This window comes from Colletotrichum scovillei, assembly GCF_011075155.1.
Source record: "Colletotrichum scovillei strain TJNH1 chromosome Unknown Contig00006, whole genome shotgun sequence".
Lineage (NCBI taxonomy): Eukaryota > Fungi > Ascomycota > Sordariomycetes > Glomerellales > Glomerellaceae > Colletotrichum > Colletotrichum scovillei.
In genome coordinates this window covers 371899-398224 of record NW_023336264.1, presented here as the reverse complement: position 1 = coordinate 398224, position 26326 = coordinate 371899, and the positions used below count along the sequence as shown (strand labels likewise).

Below are 26326 nucleotides of genomic sequence, written 5' to 3'. Positions count from 1 at the left end.
CTCATCTGTATACCATAGCAGAGGTCAAGTTCATCCAAAATGGGGGCGAGTTCAGTACCTTCTCCATTGTCAAACTTGTAGAGAGAGTGTCACTTCCTGGTTTCTTGAGCGGAAGCAAGCGAATAGTCCAAATATCCGCTGCGGGATCAAGTCGATTACCTGACCATATTGGCTGTCGAGAATAAGGTCGAGATTGTTATTAACGAGGAGTTGAATTTTGAACAAGTCATCATCGATGGCTTGAGAAGACTTTGAACTGGACGTACAAGGGGCAAAATCAGTATAGCAATCTGAAATGCGTAGGTTTTTCTGGTTAGGGCTATTCAATAGAGACCTCAATGTACCGCCGCTTTTTGTGAATATATCGCTATTTCGCGCGTGTTCGTTACATGTCGCCTGTTTCAATGAGAGGCACTTGCCTAGCGCCTGAGATGCAACGCGAGCTAGTTCAATGAAGCAAAGAATCATGAGTTGCACCGTCTTCAAGGCGGCAGGTGATCTAGCCTAACTGTACGACGTAATCGCAACAAGCGAACGGCAAAACAGGGGGCAATGGATGAAGCTAGGATGAGACCATTGGTCATCGAGGTGCCTTGTCACCTATGAGATCGTCAGCTAGCCGCGGGTATGACCGGAGTTACCGGGTATTGATTGGTTTTTCTTTTCTTCCTCTGTCCCTTCACACGCACAGAGGTGGAGACTAATTGGATGATCGTGGTCACTTTTTCAGCCTCACTGACAACTATTGCATACAATGCACATGCTTATGCGGGCAGGTCTCAAAGGGGGAAACAACCCGAACAGAGCGAACAGAGCGAAGCAGATCGAATGGAAAGCGTGAACTGCGGGTTGGATCATGATACCACAGTCTTCTCTATGCGGTTCGCCTACCTGAATACATGAACCTCGGACTTGTCGATAATGAAATGGAATTTTCGAAAAAGCAGACATTCATTGGCTTCATCAATCAGTACCATCAAACATTACGCAGACTAAGTGAATCTGAACGGTCTCTGGATGGGATTGAACACGACGACGTACCTCATGTACCACTACATACCAACCCCACCTCTGGTAACATATGATGGAGTTGACCGGGGATAGATAGCGATAGGAGAAGCATGACTTGTCACCCCTGGCTGAGCTATTCGATGTTACATAGAAGTGCAAGTGGCTGGAAAGCCTGAAATTCTGTGATAGGTTCATCATCATAGGTCTATGGAAACACAGGGAAACAGTCAATCAATGAAGTGGTCGCTCACCTTCTGTGAAAGCATCACAAGCTAGGTAACTTCTCAACTTTGAAGCTTGAAATCTCTCTATCCCCATGCGCAAGCTATCGAGTTATGTGCTTTCTCTGAGCGATTTCCCAACTCAAGACATGTCATATATCATAACCCTTTCGAAGTTCTAGGACATATCCGACAAAATGTTTCATTTTCCTGGTGAACCCTGGCTTCGTATATGCAGACGCAATGCAGCGTAGCTTGGCAAGCTGAAGCAATCTTTCGGAATCCCACATTTGGTCTCAAAGGGGATATGAAAGCGAACGGAGCCAGTTTACATCACAGAGGAGGGCATTTCAGACTCGTCAAGGGAGCTCTTTCTACTCAGCTTTCTACGCATGATACGCATGCGCTGATTATTCCCTTTCTCATTGCCACAACTTCCTCCCCATCAGAATTCTCTCGGTATCTTGTTCCATTTACTTTCTCGTGCTTGCCCAAAGGCGTATCAACAATGGCATCCGAACAGTTGAATGAGCTATCTGATCGAATTGCTGAAGCTGCTAGGAAGGGTATGGCGCGTAAGAGCTTCTTCTCTTTCGGTGATGAAGGTCTCACAGCGAGTGTGGGTGCAACTGGGCGATTACTCCGGATCACTCAACATTTCCCGGGACTGAAGACAGGAATCTGTGTGGACGATGAGAAAACTGAAGAGCCATATTACGTTTTTTGGCGTCTTTCACAGTTTCTAGAAAGATCCCTCGACGGAAATTCCGGAGGAATCGGTCCCCGCATCGACTCCTTGTGTCCAGGAGGAGAGTCTAAGCAAAACATTATCAACGATCGATGGCCTACCTTTACCATAACGACGCCAGGTGATACTTCGAACAAGCTGCATGTGTCATATGTGGCATTCCAAGGCACAGTTTACCAGAAATTCGAAATCATAGACAAAAACGAAGAACAGTCGTCACGACCGAAAACCAAGGAATTCCCGAGCAACATTCTGGATGCTCTGTCCATGGATTCAGGAGTATTGATCAGGGACCTAAATTTCGTGGATAGCAACAATCTCTTCAATGGGGATTCGCCGAAAGCTCCTGATACAGAAGTGCAGGCTTACACCACTGTTGATGGGCAAGCGGAGAACCATGTTAGGCGGGAACATAATAGTCACGGCAAACATTTTATCCTCCATCTCCAGGTCTTGGATCAGGACAACTCGCTCAAATTTCACAAACCAGACCAGAAGAAGAGTTCCTACTTCATCAAGAAGAAAAATAATAAATCTGAGCACGCAGTCTCAGAGGTTGTTCTGGCGTACACTCTTAGGCAGGGCTCCGCAGCTTCCGATCTGAAACCTTTGCCAGATTGGAGCAAATTCCTCGAAGCTCGCCGGTTCCTCCAACACCACCCCATGGTCAGATTGACTGAAGACGAGAATCTTGACTTCTTTCTGAGGAGAAACTTGGAATATGTTCTATCCGTTTGCAGCATTCCTGTACATGATGCGGATCCTGATGGAATACCGGCTTATGCTCTTACGTGTGGTGACGTTGATAGTCATCGAGTGTCGACCGCAGCAAGCTTGTAAGTTCTTTGGGTCTCTAGTAATGTCCTACGCGCTGATGATTTGACCAAGTTATGCTTTCCAACTATTGCTTCTTGGTCTTGATCGCTTCACGATCTTACATTCGGAGTCTGAGAAACTGCCTGCTTGCATGTGCGACTGCGATGAGAGGCCTTCATCAGCCCCTCCACTGCTCTATGTCTGCATGATGAAGAGACGAATTGAACACGTGTGCAGAGGCCATATGAAATGGGTCTTTCAGAAAGCAGCCAAACCTTGGAAACCGTTTTGTCCTAATTATTGGACCAATGGCGACGAAATTGAGGGCTGGGAATCCAACGCATGGCTTCCGAGAAGATCCCTCGTCGATGCCCCTTTCCAATTTATCAAAGCGGCGGACTTTTACAGGAGACTCAAAGAGGATATGCCAGACAAGCTGATGGAACAGGCGAAGGCTGTCTACAAGAAGTGGCTTTGTCACCTTGGAGAGGTTGAGAAATCCGGGAAATACGCATTCCCCTCCTACAAGGCTAGCGGTGATGGAAAGAGAACCAAAACCTTCTATCTCACTGACCATGCCTTAATTTGGCAAGCAGCAAGATCTGCAGAGTCTATGAAACTTCACGTCACAACCAAGAATGATTCTGAGTTGAATGAGAAGATAGGTAGATATTCAGCTGATAGGTTGCGGGAGAACATTATCAGGAGATTCACCACTGAAAATTCTCTTTTGAAGAAAAGGATGATCGCCACCAAGCGAAATCCTTACCAAACCCGATTTCTTTTCCGGTCAAAAGACGTTGCTCTTTTCCGCGCTATGGAAGAAAACTTGTTTGAGAAAGCGGATATCCGATGGTCGAACACCCTTGACAGCCAGAAACATCATGAAGGGAATGACGACAATGATTGGAGTGACCCTCGAAGGTTCACTCTAGCTATTGCAATGGCACGACATGGGAAAGCCATAAACCTTCGGACCAGAAAAGAGCTGATAAAGCAAGCCTTATCAGTTTTACTCAGCAGCTCCTCTTCAAACGGACTTTTCACTGGAACACTCGATGAGCGACAGAATCCATCCATATACGACGACGAGACAGACAGAGACGACTATTGGACAGTCGTTTTCGAAGTTCCATACATTCTGTGGAAAGACTACTGCACCCAGCATAGCAAGAACCCTGATGATTCCATGAGGAGCACCTCGAATTCCATCGACCGCCGACTCGAGCTTGTGTGCCAGTCCATCGAGGAGATATCCAAACATTTAGGAGACCCGATTGGTCATCCGGAAGGACCAACAGGGACAAGATACCGTTACGGCTACTGGATGAAACACAATCTCCCCTTCAATAACGTGATAGATGATAACAACATCGTGGAGCTGCAGGACGAGTGGCTTTACAACGAGCCTGCATTCTTCGTCAACGCCACCAACGTGGAGGCTGCAACGGTACCTGCCTGTTTAGCAGACGCTGTGCTCATGATCAATGTTCCAGAGTACAAGTCGCTAACGAAGAAGCGAAATCTGCCAACTTTTCCAATTATGTACTTCAGGCCGGGCCTCGAACTTTGGTTTAAAATAATTGTCAGTGACCAAAGGGAGGGCGAAGCTGCCGAGAAGAGATTCTGGGCTTTCGCCTCAAAACAAGCGAAACAAAATTCGAGCTGCATTAATACCTTTGGCCCCAACGAAGAAGTGGAACAAGCAGAGATGACAGAGTTTTTCGATCGTCACAAATCCAGCAGCAACTTTTTCACTGAAGAAACAACAGCAGCGCTTAACATATGGACAACGGAATTCCACGTGACCTTTTACTCTGGTGTCCAGGAGAAGGGGCTTTGGCTCGGGAAAGAAAGTGAAAAGGCAGCTATGGGATTCCGGTTCGAGGGCGACTTTTTCAACAAATATTGGACCTGCCGTTTCGTGGTGGCCGATCCACGATTGCCAGACAAAGAAGACACGACCAGGGACTTAATCAGGTTCCTGCAACAAGACAACATAGACGATGGTCAAACACTTAAGGAAGTCAAGACCGGTGTTTGGGAAGAACGCAGAGTACTCGAATTGATGTTGTTCGGACGCATTATGAGGAAAATGGCTACAAGCGCGGGTCATATCCTGGAGCTGGCCGGAAAAATCGTAAAGGAGAAGACAGAAAAGCTGGAGCAGAGACTTGAAAAGTTCCGAAACTCTCGAAATCCCAACCGGGAACAGCAAAGCCCGACTCCAGATATCGATTACGACAGCTTCCACCTCACTAGCAACGAGTTTCGCAAGTTCCAGGCGCATTTACAGACAATACACGGAGATTTCGAAAAAGCCAGACCCATCAGGAACCATTGGCTCAATCGAGAGAAGGATCGTCAAGCCGAACAGCCCCAGTGGACCTTCAGCGATGAGAGTCGCTACAGGCCAATTCTCAATAAGTTACTTGTTGAGAACCACCGGGCTATCCAAGACCTGGACCGCAACCTCAGGGAAATTTCTCTTCTTGCAGAGTCGATTACGAAAGAGCGCGAGTACGTGAGCAGTTACCTCGAGATTATGGCGAATGATCAAAGCCGACGGAACGACTACGATGTCAAGCTTTTCACAAACATCACTGCTGTGTTCTTGCCTCTAGGGTTCGCAACAGGCATGTTCAGCATGAGCGGGACGCCTGATGCACAAACTGTCGTTGGAATGTTTGGACTGTTTGTTGGAGTTTTTATCCTGGGTCTGTTGGTAATGATTGTCGCCAAGGCCCATGCCAGATATGGAAGCAGCCGGCAGATTTGGGAGGAGCTGATCAGGCGGGGGCAACATAAGATCGATAGGGCGTATCTTTTGGGCACATCGATGATTCTCATTCTCATTGTAGCAAAGTTTTACGCCAGAGAGGTGATCAGGCGGGGGCGGCAAAAGAGCAATGGGGCGTCACTTTGGCATGGACGTGAAGGAAGCGCAGAAGGAAACCCAACTGAAGAAACCAACGCTGAACGCAAGGAAGATGTTGCGGACGAAGTATCGCGGCGAAGGTTTTGCGGCTTGAAGATACGCAGGAAGGAGGAGAGCGGTGCTTCAGCAAGACACAGAGAAGGGCTCGTGGAAGAAGGGAGGGGCGGAATCGACGCCTCCACGGTAAATGAGACGCCTGCCGCAGGGAGCGCACAAACTTTCAATGGTTGAGGTCCAATCCATCTTTTGAGGTCACGAGGTAATATGACGAGGAGTTCAGGATAATTTGTACTGCAGATGCACTTTGAGTATACGCAACATGGTGTTTTTGATCGTTGAATCGCGGCCTTTGCCAGTTGCTGGGGATAAACCACGGGTTCTGAAAGGTTCGCAATGCGGAGTAGGGGAAGGGCTCCAAGATTTAAAATGTTGCGGTCCGGGGCGCCGTCATAGGGCTTTGGAACAAGTACCTGCCATTTCAAACGGTACCATGTTGTCGGGGTTCTTTACCAAAATGTACACTGCACAGATACATTGGGAAGAATACATGGGGAAGATTTCCGTTTCTTCGCGCAGCATCACCATGTTCGAAGGATGAATGGGGACAAGGTAAGAAGAAGCTGAGGCGCGTCTCGTTCGTTCGATCTTCTGCCACGAAAACCGGATGACTGGGAAACAAACCACTGGATCCGTTCCAAGGTTCATTTCATTTTCCGTACTCACGCACTAGAGCTAATGAGCCAAAATCTGACGGATGAGCTAGTAGCTACAATTTCTGTGGGTAATCACAAGGGGACTGGAAGCAGTTGCCAACTTGCCATCTCATCTTTCTTTCTCTCTCCCTACAAACACATCTGCTTCACCTTCCCCTCCACAAGAAACCGCCGGAGCATGCTATCAGCCCCAGCACATCCATCAGAACGTTTGTCATCGGCAGCGACAGGTCTAGGTCGAGAGATTCGAGACACGGAACATGGGACAGATCACGGATGTACACACGCCCGCTGGCTCAGCCCCCGGCCATCATATCCCTGCCGAAGGATTCGCGAAGGCACCTCACAGACTCCTCCCAGCGCCTGCCTGCGCGACGATGGAGATTTCGCTTGGCTCCATTTCAGCGCCATTTTAACCTATTCCCCCTTCTTCCTAGCGTCACATCCAAATTTATGAACTTTTTTTTTTCTCACCTCCCCAGCGGTGGTGTGCTAGACTGCCGGTACCTGTTATTTGGCTGCCTACAGTACCTGAGATGCTTGGCCCCTCTCCCCCCTGCTTCTACCGCCCCAGCCCATCTGAATCCTTACGGATGCTGCCCTTCTCTTTCCACCCACCACCGCCTCGTGCGATGGGACTTCAGGGATTCCAAGGTTCCAGACATGGGGTTCATCGGTTGTGGTATCGGATTGGCGCCGTCTGACTGGTTGGCGCGGACTGGACGGGATGACCTAGAAGGGGGCGTGGGAGTGCAACAGTGTGAGCTGGGAAATGGATAAGCACGAAGGATTCTGTGAAAAGCGAGTGCTTCCCTGGCTCCCTGCTGATCGTGTCCCATTTTCCCTCTGTTCTGTCTTTTTGCCTACCATTCACTGCAATTACTTGCCAATTGTGACCCTTCTGTCGTTTGCGAATCGCCTCATCTCAGGTCTCTCGATCTCGCAGTGTAGTAGTACCCACACACAGTCATCCTTGTCTTGTCTTACACAAGTAGCCAAGGACAGACTCGACGTCGAACACTCGAGATCGACCACTCAGAGCCCATTCATCTGCCGACAGAGGGCATCCAGACGTCAGCTTTCACGATCGTTCACCACATATACCCATTTCGATATGGCGCTGTCAACAAAAACGACGTTCATCGCGTCAACCTTTCCCGAAAACCCGCTCAAAACGGCCGACTTCTCACCACCAGCGTCCTCCTGCTCGGGCATCTACCTCACCAACAACGTCTACGCCATCGACAATGACTCGAAATGCTTACCCAACAAGTTCAACGGCGCCAGCACGGCCTTCTACTCCCCCGGAACCGTCTGCCCGACGGGCTACACCGCGCAACCCCAGTGCTCGCGCAACGGCGGTGTGCGCTCTATCACGACCGTTACATGCTGTCCCTACCGCGGAGACATGACGTTATCGTGTGTCGAGGACGATATGACGCTCGCCAACGTGTGGGAGACACAATTTTGCACGTGGATGGCGGGCCCCGCGACGGTCGTTGATATTACACGGACAGACAATGGTGTTGTGGCTACGCAGGCTGTTACGATGTCGGACCGTGATGGCGTGAACGCTTGGGGTATCAGGATGGTGTATCAGGCAAGCGATCTCGTGCCCAAGATGACCTCGGGAGCATCAATTGCGTCGGCAACGGCAACGGGGACGGCGGCGGCGGGAAGCGGTGCGACTTCAGGTGCGAGTGCGACTGGGACGGCGGCTGGAGCGGACAACACCAGCGGCAGCGCGACCGGCGCCGCCACATCGGGAGCGAGTTCAGGTGGTTTGTCAACGGGCGGCATCGTCGCTGTAGCAGTCGTCATTCCCGTCGTCGCGATAGCGGCGCTCGTAGGTCTGTTTTTGTGGTGGAGGAGGCGAAAGCACCGGTACGCAGGTGTAAAGCCCGCTGAGACGCCTACGGCACCCGAGATGGATGGATCGTCGGCCATGGGATCTCAGAGCGCGTACGCGTACCAGAACCAACAGTATGCGCAGCAACAGCACAATGGGCAGTATCCCCAGGCGTCACCGCCTGCGTCGGAAATGGTTGGGACAGATATGGCTGGGTATTACAACAACGACAAGGTCCTCATGAACCCCGGTGGCCAGCATCAAGGCGCAGGGCACACGCAATACAAAGGGTACACGCACCCCCAGCCGCCTGTTGAGTTGGCTAGCGGAGAGGGACCTACGGAGTTGCCTGCTGATAATGATCGGAGGTGACGGTAGTCGTGGACGCGGTCAAGATGTCTACGGTGCTGAGACACTGAGTTGATTGTGTAGGGAAGAGTGTAAGTCATAATGGAGGGAGTTGGTTTGAGATGGATATATCATTGTAGTAGGGCTTCATTTTCACACCAGCGTGCGTGGCGTTTAGATGGCCGGAATTTCATGAGTGGGCGTGTCCATGAGGCAATGGCAGCGTTCAGTTGCGATGCCGTGGCTGAGTAGGTTTGATAGATGATATCCTGAATTAGAGAAGTATGAATTGAAAGCTTCATCATGAGACGTTGCGCTCAGTACCTATAAGTGAGAAAGAGAAAGTGAAAGTGAGAGAAAGCCGAATGAGTGAAGCAACTTATGCACAACGATGAGTGAACTGTGCAGTCAGTTTGCATGCCAACATTGATTTTAGGTAACGGAAAGATGATTTGAAGCAGATTCGGAGAGTCAGTAAAGTAGCCACATGCGAGAACTTCTATACATTCGCTTTACCTCCGTGACGGGCATTGAATCCATCCGGGCCAAGCGCCGTGCCGCCGATGGCCAGTGAAGAGTCACACCGACCGCCATGATCCCGGGGGGCCACAGCAACCGGTGGTCCCGGCTTCCCACCTTAGGTGAGCTCACCGCCTGCGATTTTCAGTGGAGGCCGTCGACCTGCGAATGAATTACCCCGCCACCCCGCCATCCAAGAAAGCTGCAAAAAAATTCGACCCGCGCGACGCAATTCCTGCTTATCAAGCACCCGGAACCCTCGATTGACGATTAATAAAGCAAAGTCGTCTTCCTGCTTCTGCACCCTTGTTGACTTTGCGATAAATAAGGGATCGATACCCAGCGTTCATTCATACGTCATATCCTTTTATCTTTCTTCTCGAAAGAAGAATCAAAAGGATCCGGCGCATCACGTCCAAGAGTACGAGAACCTCTACCCAATAATTCTACGGAAAAAAACGCCCCCATCACCAAACACAACCGAGACAAGCAAACAAGATGTCGGCCCCTCATGAAAAGACGCCCCAAGACGACGGCCACGAGTCGGAGCCCGAGATGCTCGAGGCCGACGAGGTCGGCGAGGAAGTCAACGTCGACGACGAGGACATGCCCATGGACTCTGACGACGAAAACGAAGAAATCAACCTCCAAAACGACTCGGTCGCCTACTTCGACGCCCACAAGGACTCCGTCTTCGCCATCGCCCAGCACCCCGTCCACCCGACCCTCATCGCCACAGGCGGCTCCGAAGGCGACGCAGACGACGCCCCCGGAAAGGGCTACCTCCTCTCCACCGCCGCCGCCGCCTCCCGCCCCGTCCTGCCCGCCTCCTTCTCGGGCGACGCCGCCCAAAACCAGTCCACCGAGCTCCAGTTCATCTACCCGATCGACGGCCACACCGACAGCATCAACGCCCTGGCCTTCACCCTCCCCAAGGGCGACTTCCTCGTCAGCGGCGGCATGGACGGCAAGCTCCGTGTCCACGCCCTGCGCGTGAACTCCCCCACCGCCGAGGCTGCGAGCGTCCAGATCAAGTTCATCGCCGAGGCGCAGGAGGTCCCCGAGATCAACTGGATCGCCGCCTGCCCGAGCCCCAAATACCCCAACACCATCGCCATCGGCGCCAGCGACAACTCCGTCTGGGTGTACACCATCGATATCGCCGCGGGAGGCGGTAACCCCGCGAACTGCCTGCAGCTCGTGCAGACGTACTGGCTTCACCAGGCCCCCGTCACCGCGGGCGCCTGGACGCCCGATGGAAACTTCCTTTGCACCGTCTCCGAGGACGCGAGCTTGTACGTGTGGGACGTTTGGGGCGAGGCGGCGGCCGCGGGACTGGTGGAGAGTAACGGCCAGACGACGGTGAGCTTGACGGCCGAGGACCAGCGCTTCGTGGTCGAGGGCGGGTTGTACAGTGTCGCGGTGGATCCCAAGGGCACGTTGGTCGCTGTTGGTGGTGCCGGTGGCGCCATCCGCATCGTGAGTTTGCCTAGGTTGGCGAGTTCTGCACAGGCTGGCAAGGGCGGGAAGAGCAAGAGCGCGTCAGATGTCGTGGGCGGAGGACAAATTCTTGCGGCGCTGCAGACTGCGTCGGATTCGATTGAGGCGCTGAGCTTTACGACGGCGGCGGGCGGACCGGGGCAGATCTCTACGTTGCTGGCTGCTGGCTCTGTGGATGGCAGTGTTACCGTGTTCGACGCTGGCAGGAGGTTTGCCGTCAGGAGGAGTCTTGTCGGTGCGCACGAGGAGTTCAGTGTGGTCAAGGTGGAGTTTGTGAAGAACAGCTGGCTGCTGACGACGTGTGGTATGGATGGTGTTGTAAGGCGGTGGGATCTGAGAGCACAGGATGGTGGTCTGGTCAAGGAGTGGAAGGGACACCGGGGTGATGGAGAGGGTGGTGGTGTGCTTGGCTTCGTGCAAGGCGAGACTGGTGAGAGAGTTGTCACTGCTGGTGATGATGGTGTTGTCTTGGTGTTTGAGGCTTGAGGACTTTAGTCACACGTCGGAGATCTTGAAGTCGAGGGAGGATTTGCATTTGTTTTTGCCATATTGGAATTTGGGAATGATGATGAGCTTGGGAGGAGGGGCATAGATAAAATAGGGGACATCATACGCCTTCTGCGCTGGTCTGATGTGGACTCGTGGATTATTCCAGGTTCCCCTCATGAATTGGAGTTTCACATTACTGACACATTGATTTGGTTGTCTTGATGCACTTCTTTTGACGTCTGCTACGCGACTACCTACCTCTGCTTTATAATGTGATTACTATGGTTGCTAGGTGAGACTTGACAGGGTGAGACATGAAAGCTTCGTTCGTCTCAAATTTCGTCAAGCTTAATCAAGCAGCCCATTTCCATCGCTAGTGCTTATTGCCATCTCCAACATTCACTCCCATCTAATCTACTAAGAAGTCACCACTCTCATCTACAAATTTGCACTTGCCGATCACGCAACGGAAGGACGACGTTACCCGTCAGATATCATAGCCGACGGAACAGCCACCAATATGATGATCTCACTAAGAAGCGACCAGCAACTCGTCCTCATTCTGATGGTGTTCGGCATCTGGGAATTTCCGCGGATCTGCCTCGTGCTGGCAATGTCGTGGCTATCGTGGGACACCGTCAATTCCTGTGAGTAACCAGCTACCGGCACCGCTTTTCAATACAAGACGACGATGTTTAATCGGATGGATGGTCCTGATAGTCTGTTTTAGTGTTCGCGATACTTGGAATCTTCCCTTTTCTCAATGAGATCGCAGCACCTCTTTTCGGAAACCTAGTGACGGGATTGAGAATGCCATAATGAATGATAGTATCTGGCCTTCACGTAGGCATATACCCCAGAAGATGAAAGGCAGCATATGTACTGATGTTCATCGTCGTATTTAGTCATCACAGACGTATGAACTGCGTAAAATGCAGGCCGCATGCAAAGTAGACGCAAGCAGGAAACCCTTGGAAATAATACATTCTCATTAAGACTACCTCATCGTAGTCGTCACCAAATGGCATCATCTATATGCAGTATGATCATATTCAGGTGGCTCATTATCATCCCTCTCTTCATCTTCATCCTTTAACTTATTCATTCCGCAAAATTTAGTTGGATCGTCCGCCCTGTCCAGCACCCTCTCCCTTAGGAAATGAGCCACCGCTGGCGGCAAGACCATCGATGGCAAGACCCTTTTCAGGCTCAGGGAGAGGCGCAGTCTTGTCGGCGCGGTCGACGTGAGGGTCCTGATGGAAGAACTGGTCAGCCTTGAGTTACTCTTAGAGGGGTTGATGACTAGGAGCGTCTCGTCTTACCTTGATGGCGCCAGCGCCGTGGATAACGTCGTGGGTCTCCTCGACCTTGTTGTCAGAGGCTCCAGATCCGTCGCGAGGCATAGTGATAATTGGTGGTTGTTGAGAAATTGGCTAAATTGAAAATGATATGATCTCGGGACGGAAGTTGTTGGAGGATGGATTGATAGCCAGTGATTTCAGTATAGATTTGGATGAACTTCAGAAAGAGAGTACCACTGATGAAAGGGGGTTGGAAGATCTTATATAAAGAAGCATGAGCTATGGGCTCGAGTTGACGTCATGTGAGTTCGCACCTTGGCTTCTGCTTCTAAGCTCTCCAAAGAGGGGTGAAGCTCTAGGTCCTCGAGCTCATGGAGACTTTGAAGCTTGAGGATTTGAGGCGCAAAACGTCATGATGTGGGGGAATGATGGTACTCCCGGACGGCGCTAAGGTCCCCAAGGTACTAGATCGCAGATCTCCGTCCGATTTGCTTCCCGCTCCCTGCCCGCCTCCAACAACGTCGGAGTAAAATCTCCGTGTATAGGTCATGTGCAGGGGAGAAGTGTACCTTGCCAACTATGACACAACTAATTCTGGCACAACTAATTCTATTTATTCAATGGAATGAAGATATTGCGAGCTTGTGCCGTCGAATGGTCAAAATCATGATTTGGGGTTGTTCTTCAACTGAGCGCCGTTTGGCAGCTACCGATGGTACCTAGTTGTCTTAGGGTAGGTAGCAAGGCACGATTAGGTTAGTACGCAAGGGACAGAAGGTGTGCATCCCGCTCCCTTTTCGTAATAGCGTCTGTTCCCCAATGTCGTCAACTCCAACTTCACTTCTAATCTTCGCCAGTCCTCCGTTGGCTCTCTTACTTCATGGTTCGAACATCGCGTTCTGACATTTTGCCAAGCCCAGCGAAGGAAGTGTACAATCGGAAAAAGCTTTTTCCTCTTTCAAACTTCTCGCTTCTTCGAGAAACATTCTAGGCGTCCGACTGACCATTGCGCTTCGCAAATAACGACCAGCAAGATGGCAAGTCTTTGGTCAACATGAACTACATGTCGCCATGCCACACTCTCAATTCTTCGACTGCAGAGGTTTTAAGCCTCTACGAGGCTTGGGAAGGACTGTATAAAAAGACTTCTATAGTTCAGAGGTACGCCACACCAATATCAGTCTGGAGCGACCGACTATTGACCGTGCATAACTGCCCATAGTGCCGGCCTGGGATGGAGTCTCTCATGCGGTGCAACGTTTGTTCCGGATGCCCCTGTGCGGGCCGAAAAAGTTTGAGCGAAAACGAAGGCACGTATGCAACGCCGAGCCCCCCTTTATCTTTTCATTCAACATGGCTCCATCCCCAGTCCACGAGTCACGACACTAAGGAGACCCTCCGTTGTGGGCAGATGCCGAGGAACTCGAAGACTGCCGTCCAGCGAAAGCTCCTCATCTCATGGACTCATTCGACAATTCCGTGGAGCGATCCACATATACAATTGAGTCTTCACGACGGCGCCGGCGATATCGCTACTTTGGGACATTGACTTGGAATCGTTAAACATGACGCATTTTATTTCTATTCTAAACCCAATCACCAGACGAGCTCATGCTTAGCTGCTGCTAGTAGCAATGAGCTGCGACAGACCCAGGACCTGGGCGGTGGTAATCACATCGGCAGAGGTGTTCCATCCCTCGTTGAACGGCAGGCGCTCCTCCTCAAAGACGACCTTCAACCACTCGACCGGCGCAGCAGGCGCGGTGTAGCTCTGTCCAATGGTGCCGAGGATGACGGCAGACTCGCCCAGAGAGACGGTGACCTGGCTGGTCGTCAAGTTGAAGGACGGGTTCGTCGCCTTCGCGGTGGCGATGCGCTTGCTGCGCGCGGAAGCCATGGTCGCGACGCCGACCTTGTTGTCGGAGGCGGCGGCACCGGACTCGAGGTAGCCCTTGGTCTCGGCCCAGACGGTCGTGTTGAAGGTCTTCGCGTCGCCCGTCACGGCGAAGTCGGCGCGAGAGAGACTGCCGTCGTGCTCGATGACGTTGTGCTTGGCGATATCGTCGAGGTTGAAGGTGCTCGCGTTGCCGGTGGTGGAGGTAGCGAAGGCGGGCGTGCCGAGGGTGCGAACGAGGGACTCGTTGAAGTGCAGGGCGGAGCCGAGGCCGGCGATGAGGTCCTGCATGGAGATGGACTTGCCGTCGCGGGCGAGGTAGCCGTGGTTGGCGAGAGAGTTGAGCATCGGGCAAGGACCGCGGACGGCGCCGCCGGCAACATCGGGGGCGAGCCAGGGGTGAGCTGCGGGAGCGGCGTCGCGGGGGACGGCGGCACCGGTGACGGACATGGCGCAGGTTGCCGCGAGGACTGCTGAGGCGCGCATCTTGTATGAGTCTTTGTGGGAGATATGGGATTCTTGAGTAACAAAGAGCGTTGGAGAGTTTGGGATTTCTCGAGCTTCTGGAAAGACAGTGACGGCCCTTACAAGTGTGCCTTTGGTATTGTATGAAACGAAGGTGGTCCAGTAAGAGGATGATTGAGGATACTGAAGGAGGGAGACAAGATCACGAAGATAGAACGTCGACGAAAGCTGCTTTATACAATTGATCAAAACCTGGGGGTCTACGATTAAGGAGGGGCCTATAAACAGATACACGACGCATAGGGCTGGGCCATCCGAGTTAAGACTCGGGGATTCTCCTTTAAGTTGTCAACCCCGGGCGGCGGCGCCGTCGACGCGGCGAATCCGACAAAGTCCACGCCTTCCACGGTACGCATCGAATTGTGCCCAGGCACCTTTCTTGCTTTCCTTCTCTTCTAGAAGCAGCGGAACGATAGCCGTGCCTCGGCAGTAAGGTCAAACCCTGGACAGAAGCCGCCGCAGTGACGGAGCAACTGTGATCTATCATTATAAAATGGGCTGCTTATACGTTCATCCCTTGTTCGGTGAGCCCACTGGGGAGTCTTATTTGAAGTTATACTCCGTTATACCGCGCTTTGCTTACCTTTTCGTGACGTGTTATTGGACGGGGAGTTGAGTGAGCCGAGGTGAGCCCCTTTTAAACATTCTAATTGAGTTTGAAAAAGAATGGAAACCCGGGTGAAAAATACGACTTTGACGTGCTTGGCGGGGACGTTTGTGGGCGGCCTTGGGTGGCCGTGTCGGGATGGCCCATGAGATGCAATATGGAGAGCTCCGAGAGAGCAGCAACTTTCAATGCGGGACGAAACTTGGTGCAAGGGGGCGGGAGATGTACGGCTGGGGTTGTGGACTTGCCGTCGTAGCTGTAAGGATGACCTCCACCTCTCGGATCTCAACAACCAATAAACAGTCGCCTTGTTGGCTAAGTGGTATAGCGTCTCACTAGTATTAGTGACATGAGAAGATCGGCGGTTCGATTCCGCCACGAGGCATTCACAGTTTGTAAAGCTTTTATTTTTGACCTTTTTGGCTCTTGAAGATGATTGTCATGTAGGTATTCAGCTTGAGATGCAAACTCCATATGTAATGCCGTTGTCTAGATGCGCTCCCGTCCCTCCATGAGTGTAACAAGCCTCCACGCTCATTTCATGGCACCACAGCTCCCGCATCCACCCTCGCCTCCACATCCACCACCGCAGCCACCTCCACACCCAGCATCCTCCTGGCAAGCAGCAGGAAGATACTCCTCGTCAAACGCCTCCCTCCAAAGCGCCCTCATATCCGTCGACAGCACCGACAGACTCTCGTCGGGGATCTCGTCATCGTGGTCCACCAGCTTCCCCGTCGTCCGCTTCGAGTAGGCCATGTACCGCGCCGGCGCGAGCTGGTGCGTGTGCCAGACGAGGTCAATGTCGAGCGTCGGCACCATGACGGTGCCCGGGTGGGCGGCGATGAGGTGGAAGAATTGCGCGTAGCGGGTTTGCGCCGCGGCCAGGAGGTCTGCGGGGCTTGCGCTGCGGAGCCAGGCGTGGGAGGACATTTTGAGGGAGAAGGAGAATTGGCGGTTGATTGCTGCTGTGAGGGGGTACGTGAAGAGGGTTGTTCCTGTGGGCGAGGCGTGGGTGAAGGTGCCGGTCTGGGAGGCTGGTGGTGAGAGGAGGGAGGGGAGGTCGATTGAAGCGATGAGGGATTCGAGGTTTGACGATCTCGACTGCGGATGATTAGCATGCTTTGCCAAGATGGTTGCGCCTTTTTCTTCTACTAGGGGCAGAAGAGTACTGCGAGAGTGTTTAAGGAACTTACAATCTCAGCCCAGTTAATCCCATCCAGACCCAGACGTCCCCCGAGCTCGATGAAGCGTGCGTACGCCTTGGGGTGCAACATCAACGCGTGCCACGCCATAAGCACGTCGACGGGCGGCATCTGCTCCGCCGGCCTCTCGGCGCCGGTACTCCATTGCTCGAAACGGGCGACGGCCCGGTTGCAGTACAGGTCCCATACGCGCTCGGGTGCCTGGCCGGCGTCGGCGGCGAGCAGATGGACTGCGTCGCGGAGTGTGACGAAGGTCTCGAGGAGCTCCAGGTGAGCGGCGCAGTCTGCGGTTGAGGGGACGGGGTTGGATGCGGTGGTAAGCTGTGTTGTTGCGAGCTTTGATTGTTGCTGGTGCTCAACTGAGGGGGCTCTAGAGTCATTGTAAGCATAGGTCATCTTTTCAATTCGACTGAGGGCCAACCGACAGGTTAGAGAGAATGGCCGGCATTTTGGCGATGATTTACAGGATCCGGTCCTTTACTGGTTTGGTGTTATTGAATATGAGGGTATCTTGAGTTCTGGGCGCTTTCTCAACTGATTCGACAGCTCAACTTTGGTAGAATGGATGCAATAGAGAAGTAGGATGAACACGAAGCTACCAGTCGACCTTCTTCAGCTCTTCAATCCAAAGGGGATGGCCACGCCTCTTATCAGGACAGCAGAAGCCCATTCGAACGAGCAGGGGTGAGCTTTATCTCGCTGCATCGTCGCACATGACAAGCAACAGCCCTGTGACCGCTGCCACCGAGTCCTAAAACGGCATGGAGGTGAGCAGGTTTCAGGACGCCAGCGCAAGACGGATCGCTGTGCCATCTTGTGCCATCTGACAACGGTAAGATGTGATTGGTGAGGTGGCCATAGGGTCCACGGATAGGCGTAACGGGCGACTCAGGCGGCTGGGCCGGGAACGCGGGGTGGTCCACGGTTGACGGTGGGGGGAAGATGGGAAACTTGCGCATGTCCACCAGCGAGACGGGGTTGTTTCTCGTCTGTTGCGGTAAAGTCGGTGACTCGGCCCCGCTAACAGAATCCCACCGGGGTACGGCGCTGGCTGCGTTCCGGTCTGTTGGAGCCTTGGAGAGAGACTGGCAGAAGAAAAGGGTCGCAGATACTTGGAGACTGAGGGATTCTTAGGCTCGGTCTGGGTTCTGTTAGCGGCGGTTTTAATCCAGGCGGGTGTGGAGGGCTGAGGTTTCATTCTGGGAGTTGGGGAAGTGGCTGGATTTCACTTGTGATTCTTCAGCTTCACTCTACATACACGTACACCCACTCTCACTCACTCTCACTCACTCTCACTCACCTTGCCTCCCATCATGAGTGAAAGGCTGATGCAATTAATTCATCTTAAGAGACTGTCCAACACAACCGTCACGCCTGTTCCTCCCTCATAGCTCTTACATGAAACCATTTTTTCCTCGAGTCGCCCAGATCCCAATCGGGACAGGCACGACGTGTTGGTTTCACAAGCAAACACTCATCTTCAGCCTTTACTGACAAACTCATCCATGAGAGAGGAGGCCACAGCCTGGCTCGTACACCCTCTCATTCAAACTCACGGAGTACTCTCCTCCATCAATCACCTTCACTTGTCTCCATCAAAGCAGCTGTAGAAATCATCGCTGATAAGCTTCTCTAGCTTCGGCATCTCCCAATTAAGCTAACTTACCTGCCGAGTGGAGGCCGTCAGCTCAAAACTATGTGCCTATAAGCAAGCAGGCTCTGGCTCCCTGCACCTTTTGTGCATATCTCACGGTCCAGAACCTTATTGGGGGCCAAGCTCACTCGTCCTACGCCGTAGGCAAATGAGGACCGCGATCGCATCACCACCTTTCTCCAACGACCAACGCCAGCCCAATGGTACAGAGCCCACGTTGCTGACAACGGTCTGATTCGATCGCCGGTCAGACCGGCCGAGACTGGCATATTGAGGCTTGAAAACCATCGACTGTATGCTGTTACCTCTGCCTCCGTGGGACCGTGTCTGTGTCTCCCCTCGTACCCCGTCCTGTTTGCTGTTTGTCCGACGAGGGTTCTAGATCTTACGGTCTATACCATGCTGTGTCTGTGTCAATCGTCTGTTTACGGGCCCCCAGTCGAGGTGAACCCAACCCAATTCCTGCATGTCTTCACGGATATCCAATCAATCACACCCCGTTGGAGGATGGACGCCTCCTGCTTTCCTCATTGAGCTTTTCATCTCGAAACCTGTTGGTACCAACAGGACATGGGGTGTGGTCTGCAATGCCTCTCTTTGATTGCTGCTGTGTGGCGTAGAATGGAGAGAAGCCCAACACCCCCCCCAGTTCTCACGTTCCCTCTCTTCGCCGTGTTCCTGCAAATACCCGTCCATACCCCGTGGACCGGATGGCCGCATTTCTGGCCTTCTTCGTCATATCTTTCTTCGTGTGCCTTTGAGACAATATCATTATGAGAGTCCCGTGGCTTGCGTTGCTTTTCGTAGCTGCTCTGGGGCCTGTCCTTGGTGAGCTGGATGTCAGACAGGTCGTGAGCAGCGCCAGCTCTTCCGAGAGCCTCTCCTCTGCTACATCATCCGTCTTCTCCGCTCCGACGTCCGTCCCGGCGCCGACTATCAATAGTAGCGTGTATGACCTTTCGCAGCACTTCTGCCGCATCTGGAGACATGCGAGTAAGTTTAGCGCCCTCTTGCTCTACTATCTATGATCAAGTCTAACCTGACTGGCTGTAGGTGTCTTAGCCTATGGAAAGATTTACGTCGACGGCGGCAACACGTACGTGCCGAAGAACAATAACACATTTTACAACACGGAAGCCGGTCAATATGACGCGGGAATGAGTGAGCATGCTGTCACCAGGGTCATGTGTCTTGCGATTCTAACGCACCCTAGACACTCAAGTCCTGGTCTTAGACCTCTCCCAAAACTTCACAAACCAGGAGACAAGCCCGTACTCGTCCATCTTGAAGAGCCCCGACGTCCCCAACGGCCTCATCGAGCACGCGCTGTGGTACTCCCAGACCACCCGCAAGATATATCAGCTCGGAGGGTGGTTCTCCTTCAACGCCCCCAACAACCCATCCTTCATTGCCGACCCGAATATCCCCGAGCCGGCCATCTGGGAGTTTGACGTCGACGGCGGGCGATGGTCCAAGGCGACAGACTTTCGGGTGTCGAATAATGGCGAGATTGTGGACAGGCCTGGCGCTGCTGCCTTTTGCGACGCGCCGACGTTGAATCGGAGTTACATCTTTGAGGGATACGTGCAGAGGAGATCTGGTCCTGCGAACGCTGCGTATACAGCTTCAGCTGACTTTCGGTGTAAGTTTGTTTTGATGCCCTACTTCCTCTACCTAAGCGGCGACAAAGAATCGAGGCCTGACATCTTGCAGTCCTCGAAGGCATGCTCGAGCTTGATACCGCAGAGCGCTCTCAGCCGAAGCTCACCAACATTTCTGTCCCGACATACGTCGGCCCGCGCATGAATGGCGCAATGGTCCACGTACCCGTCGGCGAAAAGGGCATCGTTGTCAATATTGGTGGCCAGACTACGCGCGACCCAACACCTTTTGGTGTTCGCATCGAGGGCGCCAACGCTGGAAACGTCAATGCAAGTTTCCTTCAACCTCTGAGCAGCCCCCTTAACTAACATGCCCCCAAAAGACAAACCTCTCCTTCGTAGACATCTACGATGTCGAAACAGGCTTCTGGTTCCGCCAAGAAACCTTTGGCCTCCCCGACATCCCAACAGGCCGCTCCGACATCTGCGCCGTCCTCGTCCCGGCCGCCGACAAGTCCTCCTGGAACATCTACATGATCGCCGGCGTCGAGAACTACGCGACCTACATCACCTCGGAAGAGATCTGGGTCCTCACCCTCCCAACCTTCACCTGGATCCTCGTCCACACCCGCGCCGACGGCATGTACGGCCACACCTGCCACGCCGTCGGCGAGAACCTGCTCATCGTAGGTGGAATGCAGACCAAGAATGACGGCGGCATGCAGAATGTGAATACCTGCGCAGAACACATGCCCGTCGAGATCTTTTCGCTCGCGAGTCAGAATTATACGGGACGGTATGATACCGAAGCTGCGAAGCGACTTGCGCCCGTGCCGTCGCAGGTTGTCGCTGCCGTGGGCGGGACGTCGTCGGGGGGTGCGAGTCAGAGGGCGCCGAGGGCGTGGAGTGACGTGTATTTGCAGTATATCTTTGACCCATCGCTGAGGAGGCCGGCGTATACGCCCGAGTATACCCTCGTTGTCGAACCCAACAGCGCGGTATCGCCGTCGTCATCTGCTTCATCGACTACTCAGCCGGATTCCGGTGGTTCATCAAAGGGTGCTATCGCAGGTGGCGTTGTAGGCGGCGTAGCTGCCATTGCGCTGATCGGACTTGGTGCGTTTCTGTTCCTCCGGCGGAAGAAGAGAAGGAGGGCGCATGAGGCGGCTGGCACAGAGGTATCGCGACAGAGTGCCATGTCGGAGCTGCCTGGCTACACCCCCTACTCTTCTCCCGAGCCGAAGCCTGGCTTCCTCGATTCGCCGACGTCGCCTGGTCACCACAACAACGTCCATGTCCATGCTGCGGAGCTCGAGGTTCCAGCTAGTGCGAGCGAGATGCCGAGTAGTCCACGGTATGGCGGCTCGTCGGTCGAGATGGGAAGCGATACCACGGCGAGCCCAAGGGTTGGCGATATTAGCCCGCGGGTTGGTGATGTGAGCCCGAGGGTCGACGATGCAAGCCCGAGGGTTCCTGGTGATGTTAGTCCTACGCTTGGGGATGAGGGGTATGGGTATCATGATGGGCGGCAGGTGGGACATCACCCTGGAAGATGATGTTTGCTCCGGTAGTGGTCTAGTACTCCGTGCACGACTGGAGTTCGTGGGTTATGGTGGGTCTTTTCAACATGGACGGCTTCGAAAGTCAGGTTACCATTCAAAAACTAATTAACTTTTCTAAGAAAAGACGTAAATGATCTTCTACTAAACATAGCTATATCTGTCACTCCGGAAGACTACCTGCAATTCTGAGCTTTGAAAAGAAACTTTCGTCGCCCACGCGAAACTCCGAGTTCTTGTTCCACTCTCAAAGTATACTTGAGCGGCATATTCTCTTACCTTTCCTCGCTAAGATTCTATCTACCACTAAGGCGTCCATACTCATACCCGTTCACCGACTATTCCTGATGATGTCTCGAAGAAACTTGACTTGAATGTCCAAACTGAATTACTACTTGGCTTCTAAGCTACTACTTTTGATGGAGAACTTCAAATAGAATCGGAACCGGTCTCGGAGCTAACATCCTCGAATCCGCTGTCAGAAACAGAGAGGTAGCCGTCCTTAACGGCGTCGTCCATATTCAAGTTTTCCATATCGACAGCGACATCCTCGTCAGAGGGTGCTGAGGCGGACTCTGAGGCCACGGCCAAAATAGCCGTACGGCTGATGTCGAATCGATGATGGGAAGAAGACCCCTGAACCGGCTGGCAGGGCTCTTGGGTATTGCCGAGAATTTCCTGGTTCTGCTCCTTGAGACGACTGTTCTCCTCTTGTAAACCCTCGATCGTCTTCCCCAGCTCGTCGATATGGGCCTGTAGCTGGACTATTTGCGTCTGGTCGACATCTTTTAGCTCCTCAAGGCAATTGATAATATCTTCAGCTCGGTCCAGAGCATCCTTGAGCTGGCAGATCTCAGTTTGGTCAAGATCCGCCATAGCGTGATCGACTTCCAGAATGGTCAGGGAAGCAGCCATGGTGTGTGATAGAAGGATTTTGGGGTATTGTGGTGTCTAGATGGTAGCTTGGAATGATTGATTTGTGGTATTTGTAGGCTTTTGAGGGTGCGCGATGCTCCTTTGTGTTTTTGGTATTGCCGAGAAAGGGGCTCAAGTTGATGTCTGGTTTTTGTCAGCCAAGGTGTAATCTAGGATTCTGTGATGAAATATAGAAGTCTGAAGAAGAGAGTTGAAGAAAGAAGTTGTCTCCTTTTATAAGATTTTAACAGAAGAACCGGGTAGAGGGGTATGTGCCGGCAGGGAAACATGAAGCAGGCTATTCACATCACTACTTGTCGATTTTGTATGTGAATACGAGCTGAAGCTTAGCATTTCCGGAGTTGTCGTTGAGATCGAAGGTTGTAAAATTGAGTGACAGTCATTTATGCACTCATAAGCAGGCACAAAGGGACTAGAGAATGCAAAATACTTGCACAAATATGAGTGAAGCACTCATAAACAACTAGAACAGGGTTTGAGGATGCAAGATAGAGGACTAAGCAAGTGATGAAGAGCTTATGGAGCTGACCATACAGGAATGGCTTTGAGGTCGCACAACTCATGACTAATTTTGTGTGTGACGCGCTCACAACGACTAGAATGAGACTGTAGGTCGCAACATGAGCGTCAGGGCGTGGATGATTGAGTTCGGAGGGCATCGACACGCGCATTCACTTGCAGGTGGTGGGGGCAATAGGTCGCTGCCGTAAGCTTGGAGTTGAGATCCAAGGGGAGTCATGGGAAGTAGACCCTTGTGCAGCGATGGAGCTTCTGGAGTTGGGGAAGAGGTGTAGATAAGGGGAAAAGGGAGCTGACCAACCTGCAACTCCAACAGTGTCGGTCTTACCCACTGGCTTAGTGACGTTCGGCCGATAGGAACTGGAGGACTTAGATAAAGATCGTATAGCGGGGGTGAAGCGAATGTTATTGGTGGTGGTAGATGTGTAGCTCGCTTCGGGCCGTTGACAAAACGGAGACTTCGACAGATCTTGTGTGTGGATGATGGAGGGGCGGGTATCAACGCTGACACGAGGGGGAGGGGGGAGGGGGGGGGGGATGCTTTCACGGAGTGGTCCTGTGATCTTGAGATAACTAGCGATATTGATGAGCCAAAGAATGGTTGCAAGAATCTCCTGTATTTGGAGGAGAAAGGCCACTAATCGACAAATAGGAGCGAAAAGGTCAAAATACAAAGGGTGTTGTTTGTGTTTGTGTTGGCTGACTAGGCTTTCGTTGGGAGATCTTGAACTGCAGTTGTTCTGGTTGAAGTTCGATTGAGAAGTTGGAGCAAACGAGGACTATTTATATCTAAGAGGCGTGGTGCCCAGTTGAGCACTATAGAAATGAAGCCGGAATTCTGTGTCTCGTCCACGGTACTGTCAACAGTCTTCGGTGTTGATGGCTTCAAAACAGTTTCCGAGTATTTGGATCCTGCTTTCGTGCCACACCTCAATCGCAAGTGGGTGTCCTCGAAGGACATGGGTTCGGCGCTTATGGTCTTGCTAAGCGCCTTGGGGGTCGACAAACCAATGGTATTCAAGTTTGCCAAGATATCGTGGGCGGGAGGGCACTAGACATTCCAAAGAAGACTCTCGCTCCCTCCGCGTGCAAAGGCTTGAAGAGTTAGAAGACTCTATTGTAGGCACTGAGATAGATGCATATATCATTCAACCTGGTGTACTAGAGAGACTCATCAAAACTTCTCGATGATGAAGGGAGTTGAACATTACGGATAGGTAGCCAAATCTCACTTTTGAGAAGGCTCAGAGTTGGGAGTGCAGAACGTGATGCTAAAATTACACACCAATCATGTCTTCAACCCCCAAACGTTGGTTGGCCTCCGACATGACCGATCACCCTCACATGTTTTTGCGTTGGGAGCATGTTTGGGGATTAAGGCTACTCCCTCCAGGCACCGATTTTACAAAGAAACCGAGAATCTCGGTCGCAAAATTTGTTTTGCTAGAGATCTTGTCATTAATTCATCACTGAAAATAACACAACGAAAGACATCAAGAGCGCGATGCAGGCACTCAGGAATGGAAAGGCTTATGCTGAGGTGGCAGCTGTTGGCCTGCTGAGGTCGAAAGTGCTGCCGCCCGGTGTCAGCAACCAACAGCTACTTCGCGGGGTGGGCGGAGAAGACACGAAGGCCCCGCCAGAAGAAAGCGAAGATGAGTCCGACCAGCCATCAAGACTGAGAAAGGTGATTTTAAGCATGCACCTAAGTAGGATATACATGCCACTAACATGTCCGGAACCTTCGAGGCCGCCGACTGGGTTCGCGAAAACCCCAGGACGACTATTTGTTATGGCGTAAGTGCAGGCAGTCTTATCGTTTTGGCCGCACCAGCTCTCGTCGCTGCACCAGCCCTGGGACTTGCAGGATTTGGTTCGCAGGGAATCGTCGCCGGTAAGTAACTGGCTCAGGCTTGAGGCATAGTCAATTTCGCAGTTGTACGTTTTGATCACTGACTCTTCCGGATTCATAGGCTCTGCGGCGGCGGGCATCCAGGCCGGAATCGGGAACGTGGTGGCACCGAGCCTATTTGCTACCCTCCAGAGCGCCGGAGCGGCTGGCTACGGTGCCGCGGTCGTCAACGGAGCGATACAGGCGGGCGCCGGGGTCTCTGCTACTGCGTTTGCGTGGTGGGGGGCAAAGAAGAAAGATTGTGGAGAGAATGGCAAGGAGGAAGAGGGAGGCGGGGATAAGAAGCCAAGTGCCGAGCAGGACTAGAAGCAGGCAGCAAGTAAGACTTCTTTCTAGGCTTAGATTGATGGACGAATGAATCGATGTCACTCTCATGATGAACAGAATGCCACATACTGCCGGGATTCAATCATCGCGAACCTTTGATGTTGTACACGCAGAGGCTCCATCAGGAAAACTGATCTGCGCGTGATGCCATGACTTTACACAGTCTTCTCGTGCATCTCAAAGGCAGACGCGATCATCATGGTGATTGCAAGTGGAGTGTTTTGTCGAGACAAAAGCTGATCTAAGACTGTACCATTTTTGTTTCTAGCCAGTCTGGACATACTGGACCTTGGAGTTGAGATCGGCCATTCCCTGACAGTCCGACAGAGGTGATTTTTGGATTGATTGAAGGTCACTATTCGGGTTGAAATTAGCTTCCTAACTTCCATGAGGCTTTGACGGCTAGAAGTTATTGAAACAACAACCCGGCCGTAGACTAATTCTCCTTTGCACAGCACTGACAATCCACAGTTACGGTATCACAAGTGTCAAGTTCCGCAATGAGGCCTGCTAAGCTTTCAGAGCCGCCTGCCAAAGCCTGGAGAACAAGTCGTCTACGGGCCTCGAGCGGTGTCACCTGGGGTTTCCTCTGCCTAAAAAAAACAGAGTCAAAAGCATCAACGGCTCTTTTAGTATGAGCGAGTAATCATTTTACGTTGGCGTCTCAAATTTCTCGGTTCGTCCGATGCGTCGCAGATCTACAGGCTGTCTGCATCTGCTGTGGTGAGCGTGACTGGCCTTGAGACGAAGCTTGACTCGGTTCATAGCCTTTGCAGTTCTCGAAGGGCCGGTTGGAGAAGCACCAGGAACCCTCGAGTCGGAAACTCCGCCTAGGTCTGCAATTCGGGTCAAAGGGTCTCACTGTCGTTATTGCGAAATCTCTAGAGGCAGACAGCAGGCAACTGAGTGCAAAAGGTCGTTTCTGGGAGGCAGTCATCCAGGTACGACTGCGCAGGCAAACTTCGTGCGATGAACTTAGCCCTCAAGCTCTATGTCACAAAGGTTCACGAAGTTGCCACAGGGCAAATAATAAAAGGCTGCTCAGATCAAGGGCTCTCTCAATACGCTCTTCCCAGAACTTTGAAAGTGCACCCGAAGCACTCGATCGCGAAAAACCACATCAGCTTCACAGCC

At 52.3% G+C, this 26326-nt stretch overlaps 8 protein-coding genes across 8 annotated transcripts; 5 read left to right on the top strand and 3 right to left on the bottom strand.

Annotated features, from left to right (window-relative positions):
• Positions 1-1740: 1740 nt before the first annotated feature.
• HER10_EVM0001222 (uncharacterized protein) lies at positions 1741-5965 on the top strand (the record flags this gene model as incomplete). The annotated part of the gene is made up of 3 exons (XM_035470977.1): positions 1741-2816; positions 2869-3461; positions 4158-5965. The coding sequence occupies 3 exons, from the start codon at positions 1741-1743 to the stop codon at positions 5963-5965; spliced, it is 3477 nt and encodes a 1158-aa protein (XP_035332129.1).
• Positions 5966-7561: 1596 nt separating this feature from the next.
• On the top strand, positions 7562-9335 carry HER10_EVM0012214 (uncharacterized protein; the record flags this gene model as incomplete). Its single annotated transcript, XM_035481613.1, has 3 exons — positions 7562-8141; positions 8226-8640; positions 9257-9335. The coding sequence occupies 3 exons, from the start codon at positions 7562-7564 to the stop codon at positions 9333-9335; spliced, it is 1074 nt and encodes a 357-aa protein (XP_035333480.1).
• Positions 9336-9406: 71 nt separating this feature from the next.
• Positions 9407-11250, top strand: HER10_EVM0000572 (ribosome biogenesis protein Sqt1). The gene has a single exon (XM_035470347.1). It carries the CDS (start codon positions 9662-9664, stop codon positions 11147-11149), a length of 1488 nt encoding a protein of 495 aa, XP_035332055.1. The 5' UTR covers positions 9407-9661; the 3' UTR covers positions 11150-11250.
• Positions 11251-12208: 958 nt separating this feature from the next.
• On the bottom strand, positions 12209-12826 carry HER10_EVM0005852 (uncharacterized protein). Its single transcript, XM_035475455.1, has 2 exons — positions 12475-12826; positions 12209-12405 (listed from the first exon to the last, which is right to left on the bottom strand). Exons 1-2 carry the CDS (start codon positions 12553-12555, stop codon positions 12268-12270), a joined length of 219 nt encoding a protein of 72 aa, XP_035332691.1. The 5' UTR covers positions 12556-12826; the 3' UTR covers positions 12209-12267.
• Positions 12827-14068: 1242 nt separating this feature from the next.
• Positions 14069-17132, bottom strand: HER10_EVM0007485 (chloroperoxidase-like protein; the record flags this gene model as incomplete). Its single annotated transcript, XM_035477040.1, has 4 exons — positions 14069-14751; positions 16076-16583; positions 16676-17054; positions 17110-17132. The coding sequence occupies 4 exons, from the start codon at positions 17130-17132 to the stop codon at positions 14069-14071; spliced, it is 1593 nt and encodes a 530-aa protein (XP_035332882.1).
• Positions 17133-19111: 1979 nt separating this feature from the next.
• Positions 19112-21495, top strand: HER10_EVM0000001 (uncharacterized protein; the record flags this gene model as incomplete). The annotated part of the gene is made up of 5 exons (XM_035469799.1): positions 19112-19331; positions 19392-19499; positions 19552-19980; positions 20052-20269; positions 20323-21495. The coding sequence occupies 5 exons, from the start codon at positions 19112-19114 to the stop codon at positions 21493-21495; spliced, it is 2148 nt and encodes a 715-aa protein (XP_035331989.1).
• A 432-nt stretch (positions 21496-21927) lies between these two features.
• HER10_EVM0008130 (uncharacterized protein) lies at positions 21928-22680 on the bottom strand (the record flags this gene model as incomplete). Its single annotated transcript, XM_035477662.1, has 1 exon — positions 21928-22680. Exon 1 carries the CDS (start codon positions 22411-22413, stop codon positions 21928-21930), a length of 486 nt encoding a protein of 161 aa, XP_035332963.1. The 5' UTR covers positions 22414-22680.
• Positions 22681-24357: 1677 nt separating this feature from the next.
• On the top strand, positions 24358-25180 carry HER10_EVM0007853 (uncharacterized protein). The gene is made up of 3 exons (XM_035477395.1): positions 24358-24640; positions 24703-24847; positions 24927-25180. The coding sequence occupies exons 1-3, from the start codon at positions 24458-24460 to the stop codon at positions 25169-25171; spliced, it is 573 nt and encodes a 190-aa protein (XP_035332937.1). The 5' UTR covers positions 24358-24457; the 3' UTR covers positions 25172-25180.
• Positions 25181-26326: the final 1146 nt, after the last annotated feature.

Coding starts and splice junctions, on each gene's coding strand:
- HER10_EVM0005852 (XM_035475455.1), bottom strand. CDS start 12,555: ATGCCTCGCGACGGATCTGGAGCCTCTGACAACAAGGTCGAGGAGACC. Junction 12,406..12,474: donor ACGGCGCTGGCGCCATCAAG/GTAAGACGAGAC, acceptor TTCTTCCATCAG/GACCCTCACGTCGACCGCGC.
- HER10_EVM0007853 (XM_035477395.1), top strand. CDS start 24,458: ATGCAGGCACTCAGGAATGGAAAGGCTTATGCTGAGGTGGCAGCTGTT. Junction 24,641..24,702: donor AGCCATCAAGACTGAGAAAG/GTGATTTTAAGC, acceptor GGAACCTTCGAG/GCCGCCGACTGGGTTCGCGA. Junction 24,848..24,926: donor TTCGCAGGGAATCGTCGCCG/GTAAGTAACTGG, acceptor CCGGATTCATAG/GCTCTGCGGCGGCGGGCATC.
- HER10_EVM0000572 (XM_035470347.1), top strand. CDS start 9,662: ATGTCGGCCCCTCATGAAAAGACGCCCCAAGACGACGGCCACGAGTCG.